Here is a 15783-nt window from a genome sequence, read left to right on the forward strand (position 1 = left end):
GAGTATTAATCCAGCACTGAGCGGGCTTTATTGGGGCAGAAAATTACGTTAGGTCACGAAAGAAAAGCAGAGAGTGATATTTGTATAGCTTCCCAATTATAGACTATTTTCAATTTGGAATAGTAGCTAGCTACACTACAAATCAACTGGTGTATTACATAATCCAGTAAACGAAATAGCTATGCTGACCATCAAATCAACAACAATAAAGTAGCCTGTTATTTTGATTTATTAATGACGTTAACAGTTTATTTAAATCTATTTAAAATAGATTTTTATATGTTGATTACACCACTCTGATTTAATTTTTTTTGTGTTTCAAATATTAATATTTTTAAATCAAAATTGTTTTAAGAAATAATAATGAAAGATCTTTTTTTCTTTCAAGAATTCAAAGCTTTTCAATTAAACGTTTTCTTACAATTAGGAAATTCTAAGCCCTGCAATATTAACATTAATTCAATGGATCAACGTGTGTATGAGCGTCACGTCACTGACCCAAATGCTGTCAGAAACATTTGCACACCCTCTGATAGCCTAAATGAATTGCAGAGGCGCTTACCTTGTAAGATTTATAAGGTTAATGTACAAGGGAAGTTGCATCGTTCCCTTCACACAAATGCGAACACCCTCAGACACAAAGCCCGGGGGATAAATGCACACACTTAAGTCGTGAAACTTTTGGCCACGAGCGCGCCACGCGCTTTCGGATCAGCTGGAGGGTTGGGGGTGGGTTTGTGCTTGTGGGCGGAGCTTGTGAGCATCGCTAGAAAGTCAAAGCCGGGAGTCAGTGCGCTTCAGTGAGGCATGCGACGCGCTCTGACGCACCAATGGAGAGCTAACGGACCTGCACTAGCGCATACGGACTGTTGACAAACAGAAACGATCAGTGGGACGTCTGGAACTTTGTTTTTGACATTTTTACAGCATTTCTTTTAAACATTTTGACAGTGCGTTCTGGCTTTCTGACCACATTTTAAGTGGTCAAAGTTTTATTGAAGTGAATCCAGGTGCTACTTTAACAGGTAAGGTTGTTTTTAATACTATTTTTAATCATTTATACAAATAGGCTATATTTTTCAGCTATTATGGTGATTCATGATGTGCAAAAAAGTGTATTTTTTGAAGATGTTTTAGGACATGTATGATCAAATGTAGATTTATGTCAGGATTTATATAAGATTTAGATTAAACAAATTCGGCGAAATAATACGTGTTTATTACTTTTATGATTTCTCATAAAAATAAGAATAAACAACAAAAAATAATATAAAACAGTCAAAATAAAATAGCATGTCCTAAACGCAGAGTCATCCATTATAAAATGTTTTCTTCATGTCCTGTCATACTTGATCTCAAATCTCAAATTCATCAGTAATTAAATACAAAGTACATCTGCCACATTTTTTTATTCACTTTAAGGCACAATTAATTATTTATTTATTACAGATACATTAAATTAATGCAGTCGAAATCTGGGGCGCCTATATATGTTCCATTCATTATTACAAACTTTTGTGCTCTACTTAGCCTATAAATAAATGACACACTCCAATGCACAAACCAACTAATGTTTCTAATCGTCACAATAGCATGTAACTTTAATCTAAACATTTCGCTAAAAAGCGCGCGCTCTAGAGTTTTAAAGAAAAACAAACGGAAAATTCATCAACGCGGGAGGCCGACAGATTTCCATGACAAAATATTTAGAGACAATGCTGATGTCTTTCAATCAAATCAAATTCAAAAATGTAGTAGTATTAGTCTGGCTTGTCCTGTGTTTGTTGATTCCGGTTTACAGACTCCCCGCAAATTAAATCCAAGCTCTTTATCTGTGGACTAAATCCAGTCGTGTCCCAGATTGGACAGCGTCTCCAAAATAACTGCGGAAATCAAAGGGTTTAAACAGAAAGTCCTTGCCATTAGATGGAAGCATTAAAACTAGGAGAAGAAATGGAATTGTAGAGCTGTAAGCTACATAATATCATCACAATAATCGTGCTCTCTATGATGAGGGTCTTAACTCTATTCAATTCAAAAGTCATAGTCTGAACATCTAGAGATGTAAATAAGATGTACACTCAATGTTCTTACAAATATTTCTCCTGTGACCTCAGATCACAATGATGACCAAACCTTATGGAAAACCAGGGGATGTGACTGAGCTAGTCAGCTCTCTAGGATGGATGGAGGAAGACCTCAGCTCACAAGATGGTGATAGGACACCTGAGATAGGTCACTATGCGCTACACAGGAGCAATCGTGAACCTGTAGAGCTTGGCAGTGAGGATATGGAGGAAGAGGAGGAGGAGGAAGAGGAAGAAATGGGTCTCGATGGAGAAAAGGCACCCAAGCGGAGAGGTCCTAAAAAGAAGAAAATGACCAAAGCCAGACAAGAGCGTTTCCGCGCCCGCCGCGTCAAGGCCAACGCGAGGGAACGCTCGCGCATGCACGGGCTGAACGATGCGTTGGACAACTTGCGGCGAGTCATGCCTTGTTACTCAAAGACCCAAAAGCTCTCCAAAATCGAGACCCTGCGGCTGGCCCGCAACTACATCTGGGCGCTTTCGGAGGTTCTGGAGAGCGGCCAGTCACCTGAGAGCCATGGTTTTGTGGAGATGCTTTGCAAGGGGCTTTCGCAACCTACCAGCAATCTCGTAGCCGGCTGCCTCCAACTTGGACCCTCAACTATGGTTCTCAACAAGCTGGATGAAAAGTGCGGGGTGCCAGGAGCAGGTGGTCCGCAGGGTCACCCCATTAGCTATCCCTCACCGGGACTTCCCAGTCCACCCTACGGCTCATTGGAGGCCTCACACTTGCTTCATCTGAAGGGTTTCAAAGGGGCTGCCTATGAGAACTCCTCACCCAACGAATGTAGCAGCGGCACGCCACCTTACGACGGCCCTCTTACGCCGCCGCTCAGCATCAGCGGCAACTTCGCCCTCAAGCAGGAGCCGTCTCCTCATGAGGCCGAGAGGAACTTTACCCCTCACCCGACCCACGCCGCGCATTACATCTCCTCGCACCCTTACCCGCCCACCTCCTTGGCCGGTCTTCCAGCTCCTCAGGGTCACCCTCTATTCCCAGCCTCCCGTTACGAGCTTCCTTTAGACATGGCTTTCGAGCCGTTTGCCCCTTCGCACATTGTGACATCACAGATGAGCAGCATTTACAGCGAATAAACAAATATGACCACCAGAGACGCTCAGCAATTCTGCCTCCTGCTCCTCAGTGTGCCTCCAGGGGCCCAGCACATTTAAGGAGACACTTTGCATGTATCCTGTCTGATCCCTTAAGAGACCATAGCGGTCACTGAGAGAGAAACGCAACCTACCTGTGGCAATTGAAGTACTGAGAAAGAGATGCATATTTTTTTTGTTAATTTATTCTTGTTTTTGTCACAGCTGAGTTTGTTACTATTTTAAATGTTATTTTTAATTGTTCTGGGATTTGTATTCTGTGTACACTTGATGTTCTCCTCCTCAAACAGGATGGCTTTTTTGGAAACATGCCATCAAACTGTTTTTAAGGAGAGTAAGAACCTCAGTATCTTCAGCACTGTTCAACCACTAAACAAAACACAACAGATTAATGAATGAAGGAAAAGGACACTAAATTGAACACACTACATTTGCCATAACAAATGCATTTATTTATGACTGTATTTATTATTTATTTTGATGACAATTGTATCTGTTTTGAAACAATTTGTCAGCACTGTTTTTATTGGTTCTTTGGTACACTGCCAGTCACTGCTACCAATGCTCATAAAGTATCTAATTTATTTATCATTCAGTTTAATGTATTTTTGTCATTCTCCACAATGTTTGTAATTTTGCTCAAGCGTTTGTAAATATTTACCTGTTTCGCACTTAATAAAATAAATATTCTTATATAATATGACACTATTTTGTTTCTTTATTTTGCTTTTTACCATTATTATGATCATATTTGTTTAGATTTGCTATAATTTTAACAATAAAACCAGACATTTAAAAATGCATTGCATTTAAATATATGTGATATTTGATTCTTTTGTCATTTAAATAATCAAATATTACTGACTGTTATGCTTAATATTTATTTCATAGTCTAGTTTTTAGACCAAACTAGAGTACAGCTGTAATATTTTACAATATTATTTCTTTATGGATTCTGCAATGCAAATAATACTCGATTTCATTTTAGAAAAAGTTGCATAACATAATCATTGCATTAGGCAGAATTGCACTAATTTGATGTTGAATAATAATAATAATAATAATAATAATAATAGATGTTTTAGTGATTATTATAAGTGTTATGATGGGCATGGGAGTCAGTGGAGCATGTGGAGCCATGGGAACACATAGCCGTGGAACAGGTGACTGTGTCATGGGATCCCCTTTCACTCTCACTTGCGTTTTCCCAGCCTTTTCATTGCCAAAATGGTTGGGGAAATCAGCAAAACAAAACACGCACACAAAAAGGGGGTTAATGATGTAGGGAACAAAAAGAATTACAGTGCGATTTTAATGGTTCCTGTAACTCTAGTATGTCACATAGCTGTATTTAAATGTATAAAAGATTGCCTTTTTCCACAAACCATAGTACAGGATGATCGTTGACTTTAGCTTTGTGCTCATATCGAACAATGCAATGCCTCTCCAAACGAACAAACAGAGGGATGATGGGGTGACAAGCCAGAGAAAAAGTGTGTGAAAGTGTGTTTATTGTTGGAAGCTGCATTAAGATGAGAATGGGCGCCTGTTTTGCCTCAAGTGGACCCCACCTCATCCACCGTTCCAAAGGTTTGTCTTTTCCAGCCCTGGCAAGGCGAGAGAAGTGAAGGAGAAAAAGGGAGCGATTGTTTTAGCGGGCGCCACTGGTCTATTGTAAGTGCAGTGTGTTCTTTCTCTCGACCTCTGACCTGCATTGTTGTGAGGCTGTTCGTTCGGAGAGCCGAGACAGCTGGGAGAACTGCGGGGGGCTGATGGACAGCTGGGGCCAAACTAGCGAGAGAGAGAGAGAGAGAGAGAGTAAAGGGGAAAAAGAGAAAGTGGGAGAGGGAGTAAACCAAAACAGAGGAGGTGAACGGCCTTATTCTTGAGTGGCGCCTTTCCCTGTCCTCTTGTGAGTCAGCTGGGCATTGGAATGACACATAGTTCCACACGTCAATATGGTTTGAGTGGGTGAAGATAAGGAAAGGACAGAATGGAGGGAGTCAAGTGCACACAAGGCTTTCAGGCTGTGCCATCAAGAGCATTTAGGCTTGACTTACCCTGTTTTCTATGGTTTGACATACTTCCCATTCTGAAACGGAAAACCCAGAGTTTCCCTCATTTCAGGGTTAACATACTCAGAGTTTTCACTTAACCTCCTTTCTGAAATGGGCCCCGGGTGTAGTTCAGCACATTAACTGAAAAAACATATTTGTTTATATATGTATTAGTGTGTATGTGTGTGTATATATGTATATGTATATGTTATAATTTTAAATCTAACAGTTTGTAAAAAAAACTTTAAAAATATATTTTATTATTATATATTTTAGTATTATATCATATTATTATTTTAAAACATATTTTTAATATTTACTATCATACAATATTTTAAAAAAAAGAAATATTGCTTTAAAAATATATTCTTTAAAATAAATGCTAAATAAAGTAAGCATGTCCAAACATGTCATTTTAAAGTACATTAATTATATATATATATATATATATATATATATATATATATATATATATATATATATATATATATATATATATATATATATATATAATGTACTTTAAAATGACATGTTTGGACATGCTTACTATATATATATATATATATATATATATATATATATATATATATATATATATATATATATATACACACACACACACATACATATATACATATATATATATTAAATAAATAAATAGAACACCTTTCAAGCAAATCAATTCACAAGTTTATTTTAATTTATAATTCAGCAAGTTACTCATAAAACTGCAAATTACTATCCACAGAAGTTATATAAAAACTATATAAGATGTTTTAAGAGAGTCTTTGGCATTGTTCATTGCCAATACATCAGCCGTCTGTGCAGAACTCAGCAGGGCTGAAACAAGGGAACAATTTCAGAGTTGTCAGCTGCTGTCGACATATCCTTTGAAAACAGATGAGAAAGCATAGAGAAGAAATGTGCCAGTAAAAATGAAAAGGCACGTGAAGACTGTTGCGTTTTCCCATAGGGCAGATGGTTGTCGCTGTGACCTCCGTGCCACAGCAAATACCCCTACAAAGTTTATATAAAAAAATAAGAATACTACAGTGTAGTAACCCAAAATTAAATTGAAATCTTCTTCCAATACAGCCAAAAGGAATTATCTGACTGACCACTGCAGGTGAATAAAGCAGATGACAGTTTGATTTACACTGGCCCAAAGAGTATGTAGACATTTCAGCCATTTTGAATCGAAAAATGTATAAATGCATTGCATTAATTAACAACATTTCAAAACAAGTACTCTGTTAGAATACCTGTGTGAACTTGAGGGGAACTGACTTCATACATTCACTAAAATCACCTTGACACCAGCTGGTTAGAAGTCAATTCAGGGTTGAAGACCTCTGCAGTAGACAGTCTCTCTATGAGGTAGTTATATGCCTTGTGGAGTTGTGATTTTAAAATGTGAGTTAGAGAGAAGTGGATGATGGGACATTAAAGTGCAGTCTGAAACCTCTTTCACTCCTCCCCAGCTTTTTGTCTCTCTGGCACTAATCCATTGGCCAAACAACGCAGTCTCCCACTAAATGAAAGGTCCTGATCCATAGGGGGGAGATGGGGATAAAGCATTGTGATTAAGATTGTATTAATGGGGCCATAGGAGGCTGGAAGGCTTTAATCAGTGTCTGTGCTGCCGTAATCCCCTGCCTTTAAGCTTCAGCTAACGCTGTGATCCTCCTCCTCATGAGTCACATCACACACACTCGCTCAAACACACTGGATAGGCCGGAGAACAGTGAGGTCAAGGTACAGAGACAGAGTGCAATGAGACTGATATGGTGTATACAAGAAGGCAGCTGGATGAGGAAACAGAGAAGAGTAGGATGACGGAGGATGAAGTTTGGAAAAAGACGACAAAAAATGCTGAATCTGCTAGACAGTAGATAGACAGATGACAGACAGACAGACAGACAGACAGACAGACAGACAGACAGATAGATAGATAGATAGATAGATAGATAGATAGATAGATAGATAGATAGATAGATAGATAGATAGATAGATAGATAGATAGATAGATAGATAGATAGATAGATAGATAGATAGATAGACAGACAGACAGATAGATAGATAGATAGATAGATAGATAGATAGATAGATAGATAGATAGATAGATAGATAGATAGATAGATAGATAGATAGATAGATAGATAGATAGATAGATAGATAGATAGACTGACGGACGGACGGACGGACGGACAGACAGACAGATAGATAGATAGATAGATAGATAGATAGATAGATAGATAGATAGATAGATAGATAGATAGATAGATAGATAGATAGATAGATATGGATGGATGGATGGATGGATGGATGGATGGATGGATGGATGGATGGATGGATAGATCGATCGATAGATAGGGGTGACTGACAGACAGACAGATAGATAGATAGATAGATAGATAGATAGATAGATAGATAGATAGATAGATAGATAGATAGATAGATAGATAGATAGATAGATAGATAGATAGATAGATAGATATATAGAGATGACAGAAAGACAGATAGATAGATAGATAGATAGATAGATAGATAGATAGATAGATAGATAGATAGATAGATAGATAGATAGATAGATAGTTAGATAGATGACAGATAGATAGATAGATAGATAGATAGATAGATAGATAGATAGATAGATAGATAGATGACAGATAGATAGATAGATGACAGATAGATAGATAGATAGATAGATGACAGATAGATAGATGATAGATAGATAGATAGATAGATAGATAGATAGATAGATAGATAGATAGATAGATAGATAGATAGATAGATAGATAGATAGATAGATAGATAGATAGATAGATAGACGACAGATAGATAGATGACAGATAGATAGATAGATAGATAGATAGATAGATAGATAGATAGATAGATAGATAGATAGATAGATAGATAGGATTTACAAATTAATGACAGACAGACAGACAGATAGATAGATGACAGACAGACAGACAGATGATAGATAGATAGATAGATAGATCGATAGATAGATAGATAGATAGATAGATAGATAGATAGATAGATAGATAGATAGATAGATAGATAGATAGATAGATAGATAGATAGATAGATAGATAGATAGATAGATAGATAGATAGATATTTGTCGGATAGAAGGTTTTCACCGCAGCACCCCACGGCGGTGCACCTGCTCTGTGAGCTGAGCTCTGACTAAAGAGTCAAAGACGATCCACAGCAGAGGAAAGGTAAAGGGAGGTTAGAGTTCACAGAAGGGTGGAACAAGCCATTAAAGTGACATTGTGAGGCTAGACTCGTCTCCTCTGAGCTTTGTGAGAGTGTTGGGTTGTCAAAGTTAAAGAGCTTCTAATAGGATGGCGACGCTGTCATGTTTACCCTGCCTCCCCCCTCTACACGCCCAGTGCATTGTAGAGGTGGCCCGGCTTTGAGCCCCCACAATGGCTGGAGAGGAGGGACAGATGGGGGTCCCTATGGAAGGAGGCACAAAAAGAAAGCAAGGTAGGAGGGCCCGACTGTGTGAGAGAGAGCCTGCAGTTAGCTCACACTGATTGCCATGCAAAGTAATGGAGAGTAAAAGAGAAACGGATGGGAAAAGTAAGAAAGAGATGGAAAAGGGGAGGGAAAAGGTCACAAGAGATTTGAGAGATATGTAATCATCTATATAAGCTATGGAATACAGTATAAGCCTGAATGTACTGGTGCCCTTCATAAGTCTAAAGTGGGGAAAAATAAGCAGAGGATAATGGAGTTCGCAGACTGGATCACTATATGGAAAAGTCTTAAAGAGATTCAAGTTCACTATATAAAGCCACTATGCAGTTGACAAATCACAAAACAAGTCAACAAATATTATTCTGAATACACACACACAAAAAATAAAATAATAATTATATATATATATATATATATATATATATATATAATTTATTTATTGTGATTTCAAAATAAACTTATTGGCTTGATGAATATGTTTACTAATGAACATGTTGAATTTGGCCAAATATTTGGAAAATAATTTATATGATAAATAAGAATGTCCCTGCTTTTTTTTAATTAATAAATTAATATTATATTAATATTATATTTTCTATATTCTATATAAATTCTATATTTTATATTATACAATTTTATATTATACAGTTCTAAAGTTTGTATTGTACAATTAACTTATTAACTATATTATTAATATACGGAATTAACAACACATTAATACTTATTCTGAATCCAATACCATACAGTTTGGATTCATGGCTTATGACATTAATAACGTGACATAGGAATATATAACAAGATACTGTATATAACTACGCAAAAAAAAAAAAGTATATATATATATATATATATATATATATATATATACACACATACATACATACATTATATATATATATATATATATATATATATAGCTCTGGAAAAAATTAAGAGACCACTTAAAATTGATTTCTGAATTTGGAGTGGTCTCTTTATATATATATATATTATATATATATATATACACGTCCATGACCATAAGTGTCTGGTGTTTTTATTATTTAAATACAATATATATTTTAAAACAGTCCGTCTAGTCCAAGCATTGGTAGAATAGGTCTTTGTTTAGTCTGTTTGGCCCCAGCATGAGCTAATCTACGCTCTTCCAGGTGAGTCCCTCAGCATTAATTTGGCTCAGTGTGTCAAAGGCTGAATGGGGTGGGAGTTGAATTATGTGTGAAAGGAGGGGATGCTGAGCGGAGGTGAGGCAGGGGTGTGTGGCGGAGCCTCTTCTGGTGTAAGATGAGGAGAGCCGAGGGGGAGGACCCGCGCACAGCAACAGATGGGCCCCAATGGCACTCTCAGGTTGTAAACTTTCTGTTGGGAACATCTGTCAGTTTGTCCATATGCCACATTTTGAGAGGAGAAACCCCAGTCAGTGTGGAGTGTGGACACCTGTCATTCCCTGTGAGGAGACAGGAAGTGATGTGCACCAGTATTTGATATTCATATGCTGCTCATGTGATGTGGGCATTAAAGTTACTACAGCTGAAAGGCAGAAAATTCAGTTGCTATTAACAATTAGTTGACAAAGACTTAAAATATCCAAAATGCCTAAAGCACCTGCATGCATATAGACTGGAGCAGCAAGCTGCTGGACAATTCAACATTTAAAAGTTGTGAAAAAGAAACTTCCACATAATGATGCAACTACATGAAATCAAAAGCGTGATTCCAGACCATCGTTATTTTGAGTTTAAGGAGTCTCCTTTGAGCTCCTTCTCTAGATGAATGTTACATCACTTTTTTTTTTTTTTAAAAATGTCTTATTTTTCTATTTGCTCTGTTGCGAGCGGATAAAGGAGAATTAAGCAGTTGATCGGGGCTCAGTGTCCAGAGTGTTGCATTAGACAGTAATCCAGGGCATAGGAAGGGGGAGATGGGATAGCATCCCTAATCCCTCGCCTACCCCATCCCAAACACAAATACAGACAAACTAAAGCTTTTTATACCATCATCACTAAAGAATGCCTCACATTTTATTTTAAATACAGCACAGGATTCATCCAAGAACCACATCACGAAGACAAAATATCCTAATGGACCTCATTTCTTTCCTGTCTGCACCTCGAAACACTAGCAATCCTGAGTCAGTACCAGAGCCCTCTGAGCCCTCCAGTGGTAGACTTTGTTTTTACCCACAGTTCTCACCAACTCCACTACAATCTAGAGTGACAGATGTTATAGGGGCAACAGTTGGTATTGAGAGGGAGGGGCTTAGGGCCATCTGCCCAGGGTCAAGGTTTGGATGGAAGGAGGTCTCAGAAAAGAGAAAAAGTAGAAAGTTTAGCTACATAACTAGAATGTGTCAAATACTTTTCTGTTAAACAATTTACAGATACTGTAGGTGGAGTCGTATAAGGGACAGGGATGCTTCTCAGGTGCCATGTGGTTCAACTAAACTTAGATTCAGAAAGGTCTAAAAGGAGCTGCAGGTGTCAGTGGCACACGCACACACATAAAAATAAAAAAAATGGATGAACCATAAAAAGATTTAATTTATTGGTGAAATAAAGTTCAAATAAAGCATGCCATTAAAATAGTTTAGCATCACTGAATATCAAATTAGAGCTCTAAGATTTTTGCTTGTGGCCTCCACCTCATCACGAAAGTAGGCTATCTTCCTGTGACCCATCTTCCTCTGGAGAGGGGGAAAAAAAAAAAAAGTTAGTGTTTATACAGGAAAATTTATATATATATATATATATATATATATATATATATATATATATATATATATATATATATATTATATTATATATATATATATTAATATATATTAATATATATATATATATATATATATATATATATATACAAACAAATATAAGTTAACTTTTGTTTAATCAATGCTACTGATCATCCTTAATGCCAGTATGTGTGTTTTACAAATATTAAACCAATGAAAATTTTAAATAGCTTATGACTAAACCTCGTAACTCCTCAAAACCGTCAGTCAAACCTCATAACTCGGCACCGCCTCTATCGTGACTGAATGCCGCACGCAGTATGGAGATCTCTGCTTGTTTGCAATGCAAAGGTAAATAAAGAACTGGTGTTTGAATACATGTAGCGTTCTCTTTACTCAAGAAACGGTCTTTGTATTTGAAGAGCTGAGAAGATTCTTAGTCTGGTATTTGCCATCTAGTTCGAGATGCATCGGCGCTGCTCAAACCGATCGACGTATGACAAAGTATCACGAGAGCGATTGAGAACAAACGACTCCCTATGCTTTTAATCGCTCTTGCGGTACTAGCTTCACCTATTAGCTAGTTAGCCTTTACAATGAGATGTATTCAACAACAACAACAAAAAAAAAAAAAAAAAAAAAAAAAAAAGGGAGCGCCCATATTGCTACAATAAACATTATAAGCTGTAAGATAAACATAATGCGATGCACTTAAGGTCTCAGGGCACGTTATAATTCGCTGATTTAAAAAACAAAACAAAAAAAAAAACAAACAACAACTCATAACTTAATCTGAGCTTAAATAGTCTAAATAAAGCCACAAAAACTTTGACACTGTTTGATTAGGGGAAAAAAAAAAAAATTATTATTAATATATATTATATATATATATATTGCCTGACAGCGACGTTCTATTTGTTTCGTCATCAACAACATAGTTTGGCTACGAGCCTACTGCGTTTCGAATTATGGGTGGCACTTCCGGTTTGGGGAACTTCCATTTAAAGGGGCTCTCTGTAGGAATGACACCCAGTGTTCAAAATAGGTACTGCAGTCCAAATTCAAAATATTGTTTGGCCCGCCCCCTCGTTCAAAGACACTGGTTGCCAGCTTTTACAGCATATGGTTGCCAGCAACAATAGGGAGTGCAAATGACAATGAAAGCTGAAGAGACTTAAAGACTGTAAGCTGATGGATTCAGAGGCTTTTTAGTAGAGATGCACCAATTGCAATTTTCTTGGCCGATACCGATTTCCGATTTTTTTGTTAGTGTGATCGTCCGATACATATTTTTTGCCGATTCCGATTTTTCTAAGAACTATAAATGACAACATATACAAACAAAAATCTACTTTTCTTCAATGCAGAGTTTTATTTTCATTAAAAAAAAAAAAAAAAGTAAAAGTCAGTAATTAAATATAAACAGCTCAAATAAACAGCTCAAATAAATGCAATAGAATAAAGACAGCTATGAAACTAAGTTTTTCGGGTTAACTGGGTTTTTATTCAGGCAAGAAATCCTACAGAAATTAAAGTAATCAAATGTAAAATAACACAGTGTTATTTTGCATTGGTTACCTTCATTTCTGTAGTCTTTATTGCAAACAATTCTTACCATTAAAGTTATAAAACGTATTCAGTCAAGAGCAGAAAGTGATTTTCTTTGTCTTTTGTTCTTTGATTAACATGACAGACAGCAGGAATATTGGACTGCTGACCCTTTAAGAGTTTATGAGAGGTGTTCAACGGACCTACAGTACTACTCTTACACGACATAGATTCACAGCTATTTAATGATTCAAAACTGACGGTGTTTATCTGTATACTCGCCAAGATTGCTTGTGCCGCTGGTTTTGACATACTTTTGTATGTATTTGACAATTTAAGCGCAGGAAGGCGCATATTTTGGTACTGTTTGACTTCTGTCTGTTTGAGACTGAGCGTGGCTTGTTCGCTCCACTAATAGATCAGTATTGCGCGCGCTTTCGGTGTGAGCGCGAGACCTGCGGGAATGACTAAAATTAATGCGCAATACAAGCACTACTTAAACGGAGCGAATGAGAAGAGAGAGAGAGAGAGAGAGAGAGAGAGAGAGAGAGAGAGAGAGAGAGAGAGAGAGAGAGAGAGAGAGAGAGAGAGAGAGAGAGAGAGAGAGGAGGCGCCCGCGCGGGTGTGCGTCACTTCACCGTGACAAGCAGGAACGCGCAGCTGATGTTATTGCCGGATTCTCTGACCCAGTTTGTTGCTGGTTTCCATGGCTGCAATACGCGTTGTTTTCCGCCAACTGGCAGCCTGCGATGTTGAAATACTATTGGATAAACTGGCAGCACATGGTCTCGCACAGACCAAAACAAAAACAGACATTCCGACACGGAACGCACATTTTCAAAGTAGAATATCTGGCTGTAGTATTGTTTCTCTGAGAAACAAGTAGGTGAACTTAGCATGTTTCCTAAATATCTGCAAACATATTAGGGTATTTTTATGCTTTATTAAAGTAAAAATCTTACATAGAGCCCCTTTAAAGAGACTGAAACGAATCATTTCAAATCATAAGGTTGCCCTACAAATAAAACTTATCCCTCAGTTTGACTGAATGAGCTGTCAATTTCTCTTTCAATGTTTTATTTTCAGACATGAGAATAGCGTAACGCTTGGTATTTTAACACGACATGTTATAACAAGAATATCAATGGCAAAAGCTCTTTTCAGTTGCCGTTTTCTATCCTCGTGATTATTTTCTTTTGTCCCTTTGCATTCCACTGTAATAGTATGAAAAACGACAACATATACTGCGCATGTTTGGTCTGTTCTCCCGATATAATTTACCATAATATGTATCCCATTAATAATTCACTGGAATGCACGAAGAATCTTTCGTTTTTCTCCTCAAAGCCTCACGTCTCTTGACAGGTTTGTTTTCACAGGTAAATACAGTTAATTATCTGTAAAAATGATGGAAATCACTTTGAAATAGTATCAATACACTTTGTGTTGACACATTGAAATAGTATCAAGAAGTTCATGAACTTTAAGGCAACGTACATTACATAATACAGATATATATCACTATAGTTATGTTTAACCCGTCCGTTATTGCGGTGGAAAGAATCGCGCTTTTTCATGGCCTGTTGAAAGTAGGCTACCTTGTTGATGCTTTTACACTTTTAATGTTTGTTGGTTGAAGGGCGAGCAGAATAATAAATGTCATCTCATTATACCCAGTTAACAAACAAAAACAAACAAACAAATTATTGAGTTCATAGTGAGCCTTTCACTGTCAGATTACGGAAGTTACATCAATTCGCGCACAGTGTCATGGAGCTGAAGTCCCGCATTAAATGCGAGTATTACTTTTAATATAATATCCAGTTTTAATATGCCATTTGAAGCACTGTATGTTTGTGCAATTCTGTTGTTTCAGTGCATGGTGTGCCGTGGGTTTTTGACTTATCAAAACTGCCGTGGCAAAAAAAGGTTGGGATCCCAGATAGCACACGTACATCTGCAAGACGTCTGTTAAAGATCACTTCATCTGGAAAGCATCTGCTGTTTACAAACATCTGATAGACGTCTTTAAGATGTCAGTTTTACATACATTCTAAATCATAAACATCTTAAAGACATCTTCTAAACGTCTATTTGACATCTGACAGGATACGTCCTATAGACGTATTCCAGATGAGCAAACAACCTAAATAATACGTCTTCCAGACGTAAACACACACATCAAATAGACGTCTCCGAGATGTACGTGTGCTATCAGGGGAAACACTTGAACTCATTCACACATACAATATAGATGCGAAGTCGCTCCTGTTCCAGCTGAAAATACTCAATGGCCGTGAGATCGTCAAACGTCTTTTTCATATGGAGAAAGCCACAATTGGGGGAGCGTTTGGCATGCTCGGACCTTAACAGTCAATAAAAGAGATTAATGTCGTTTAGTGTTGATTTAGTGTTCCCCTTTTCCACCCAAAGTAAACTGCTACAATTTCATGTTTACAACTGTAGATAAACAATAAAAAGGTGTTCTCAGAAAAACAATGGCGATAGATGTGCTGCAGGAGCTCACCAGGGGTTGTCTTCTGGCTCCCAGCCCTCCAGCTCTCTGAGGCAGTAGAAACAGCAGGCCACGTCTGGCTCATTCTCACTGGGACAGTGCACAAAACCTGCCTTGGCCATCTGAAGAGAGGATTGGCATTCTTTTAATTAAAGCAGCAGTGATTTTGTAAAACTGCTTAAGTCCATGTACTCAACACGGTCTAATTTGTTGTCATTTTAACTTACACCTAGCTATT

At 37.3% G+C, this 15783-nt stretch overlaps 2 protein-coding genes across 3 annotated transcripts in view; one reads left to right on the forward strand and one right to left on the reverse strand.

Annotated features, from left to right (window-relative positions):
• The first annotated feature begins 819 nt into the window (after positions 1 to 819).
• neurod4 (neuronal differentiation 4) lies at positions 820 to 3866 on the forward strand. Its single transcript, XM_067371503.1, has 2 exons — positions 820 to 1025; positions 2118 to 3866. Exon 2 carries the CDS (start codon positions 2124 to 2126, stop codon positions 3180 to 3182), a length of 1059 nt encoding a protein of 352 aa, XP_067227604.1. The 5' UTR covers positions 820 to 1025; positions 2118 to 2123; the 3' UTR covers positions 3183 to 3866.
• A 7474-nt stretch (positions 3867 to 11340) lies between these two features.
• Positions 11341 to 15783, reverse strand: part of birc5b (baculoviral IAP repeat containing 5b) — a 30205-nt gene continuing 25762 nt past the window's right edge. For both annotated transcript variants that reach the window (XM_067371061.1, XM_067371060.1), the window contains exons 2-4: positions 15558 to 15667; positions 15278 to 15395; positions 11341 to 11434 (exon numbers count right to left, since the gene is read on the reverse strand). In XM_067371061.1, the coding sequence (XP_067227162.1) occupies positions 11354 to 11434; positions 15278 to 15395; positions 15558 to 15667 (309 nt within the window). In that variant the 3' untranslated portion in view covers positions 11341 to 11353. The remainder of the gene's footprint in view (positions 11435 to 15277; positions 15396 to 15557; positions 15668 to 15783) is intronic.

The sequence above is a fragment of the Chanodichthys erythropterus genome, chromosome 20 (assembly GCF_024489055.1).
Source record: "Chanodichthys erythropterus isolate Z2021 chromosome 20, ASM2448905v1, whole genome shotgun sequence".
Lineage (NCBI taxonomy): Eukaryota > Metazoa > Chordata > Actinopteri > Cypriniformes > Xenocyprididae > Chanodichthys > Chanodichthys erythropterus.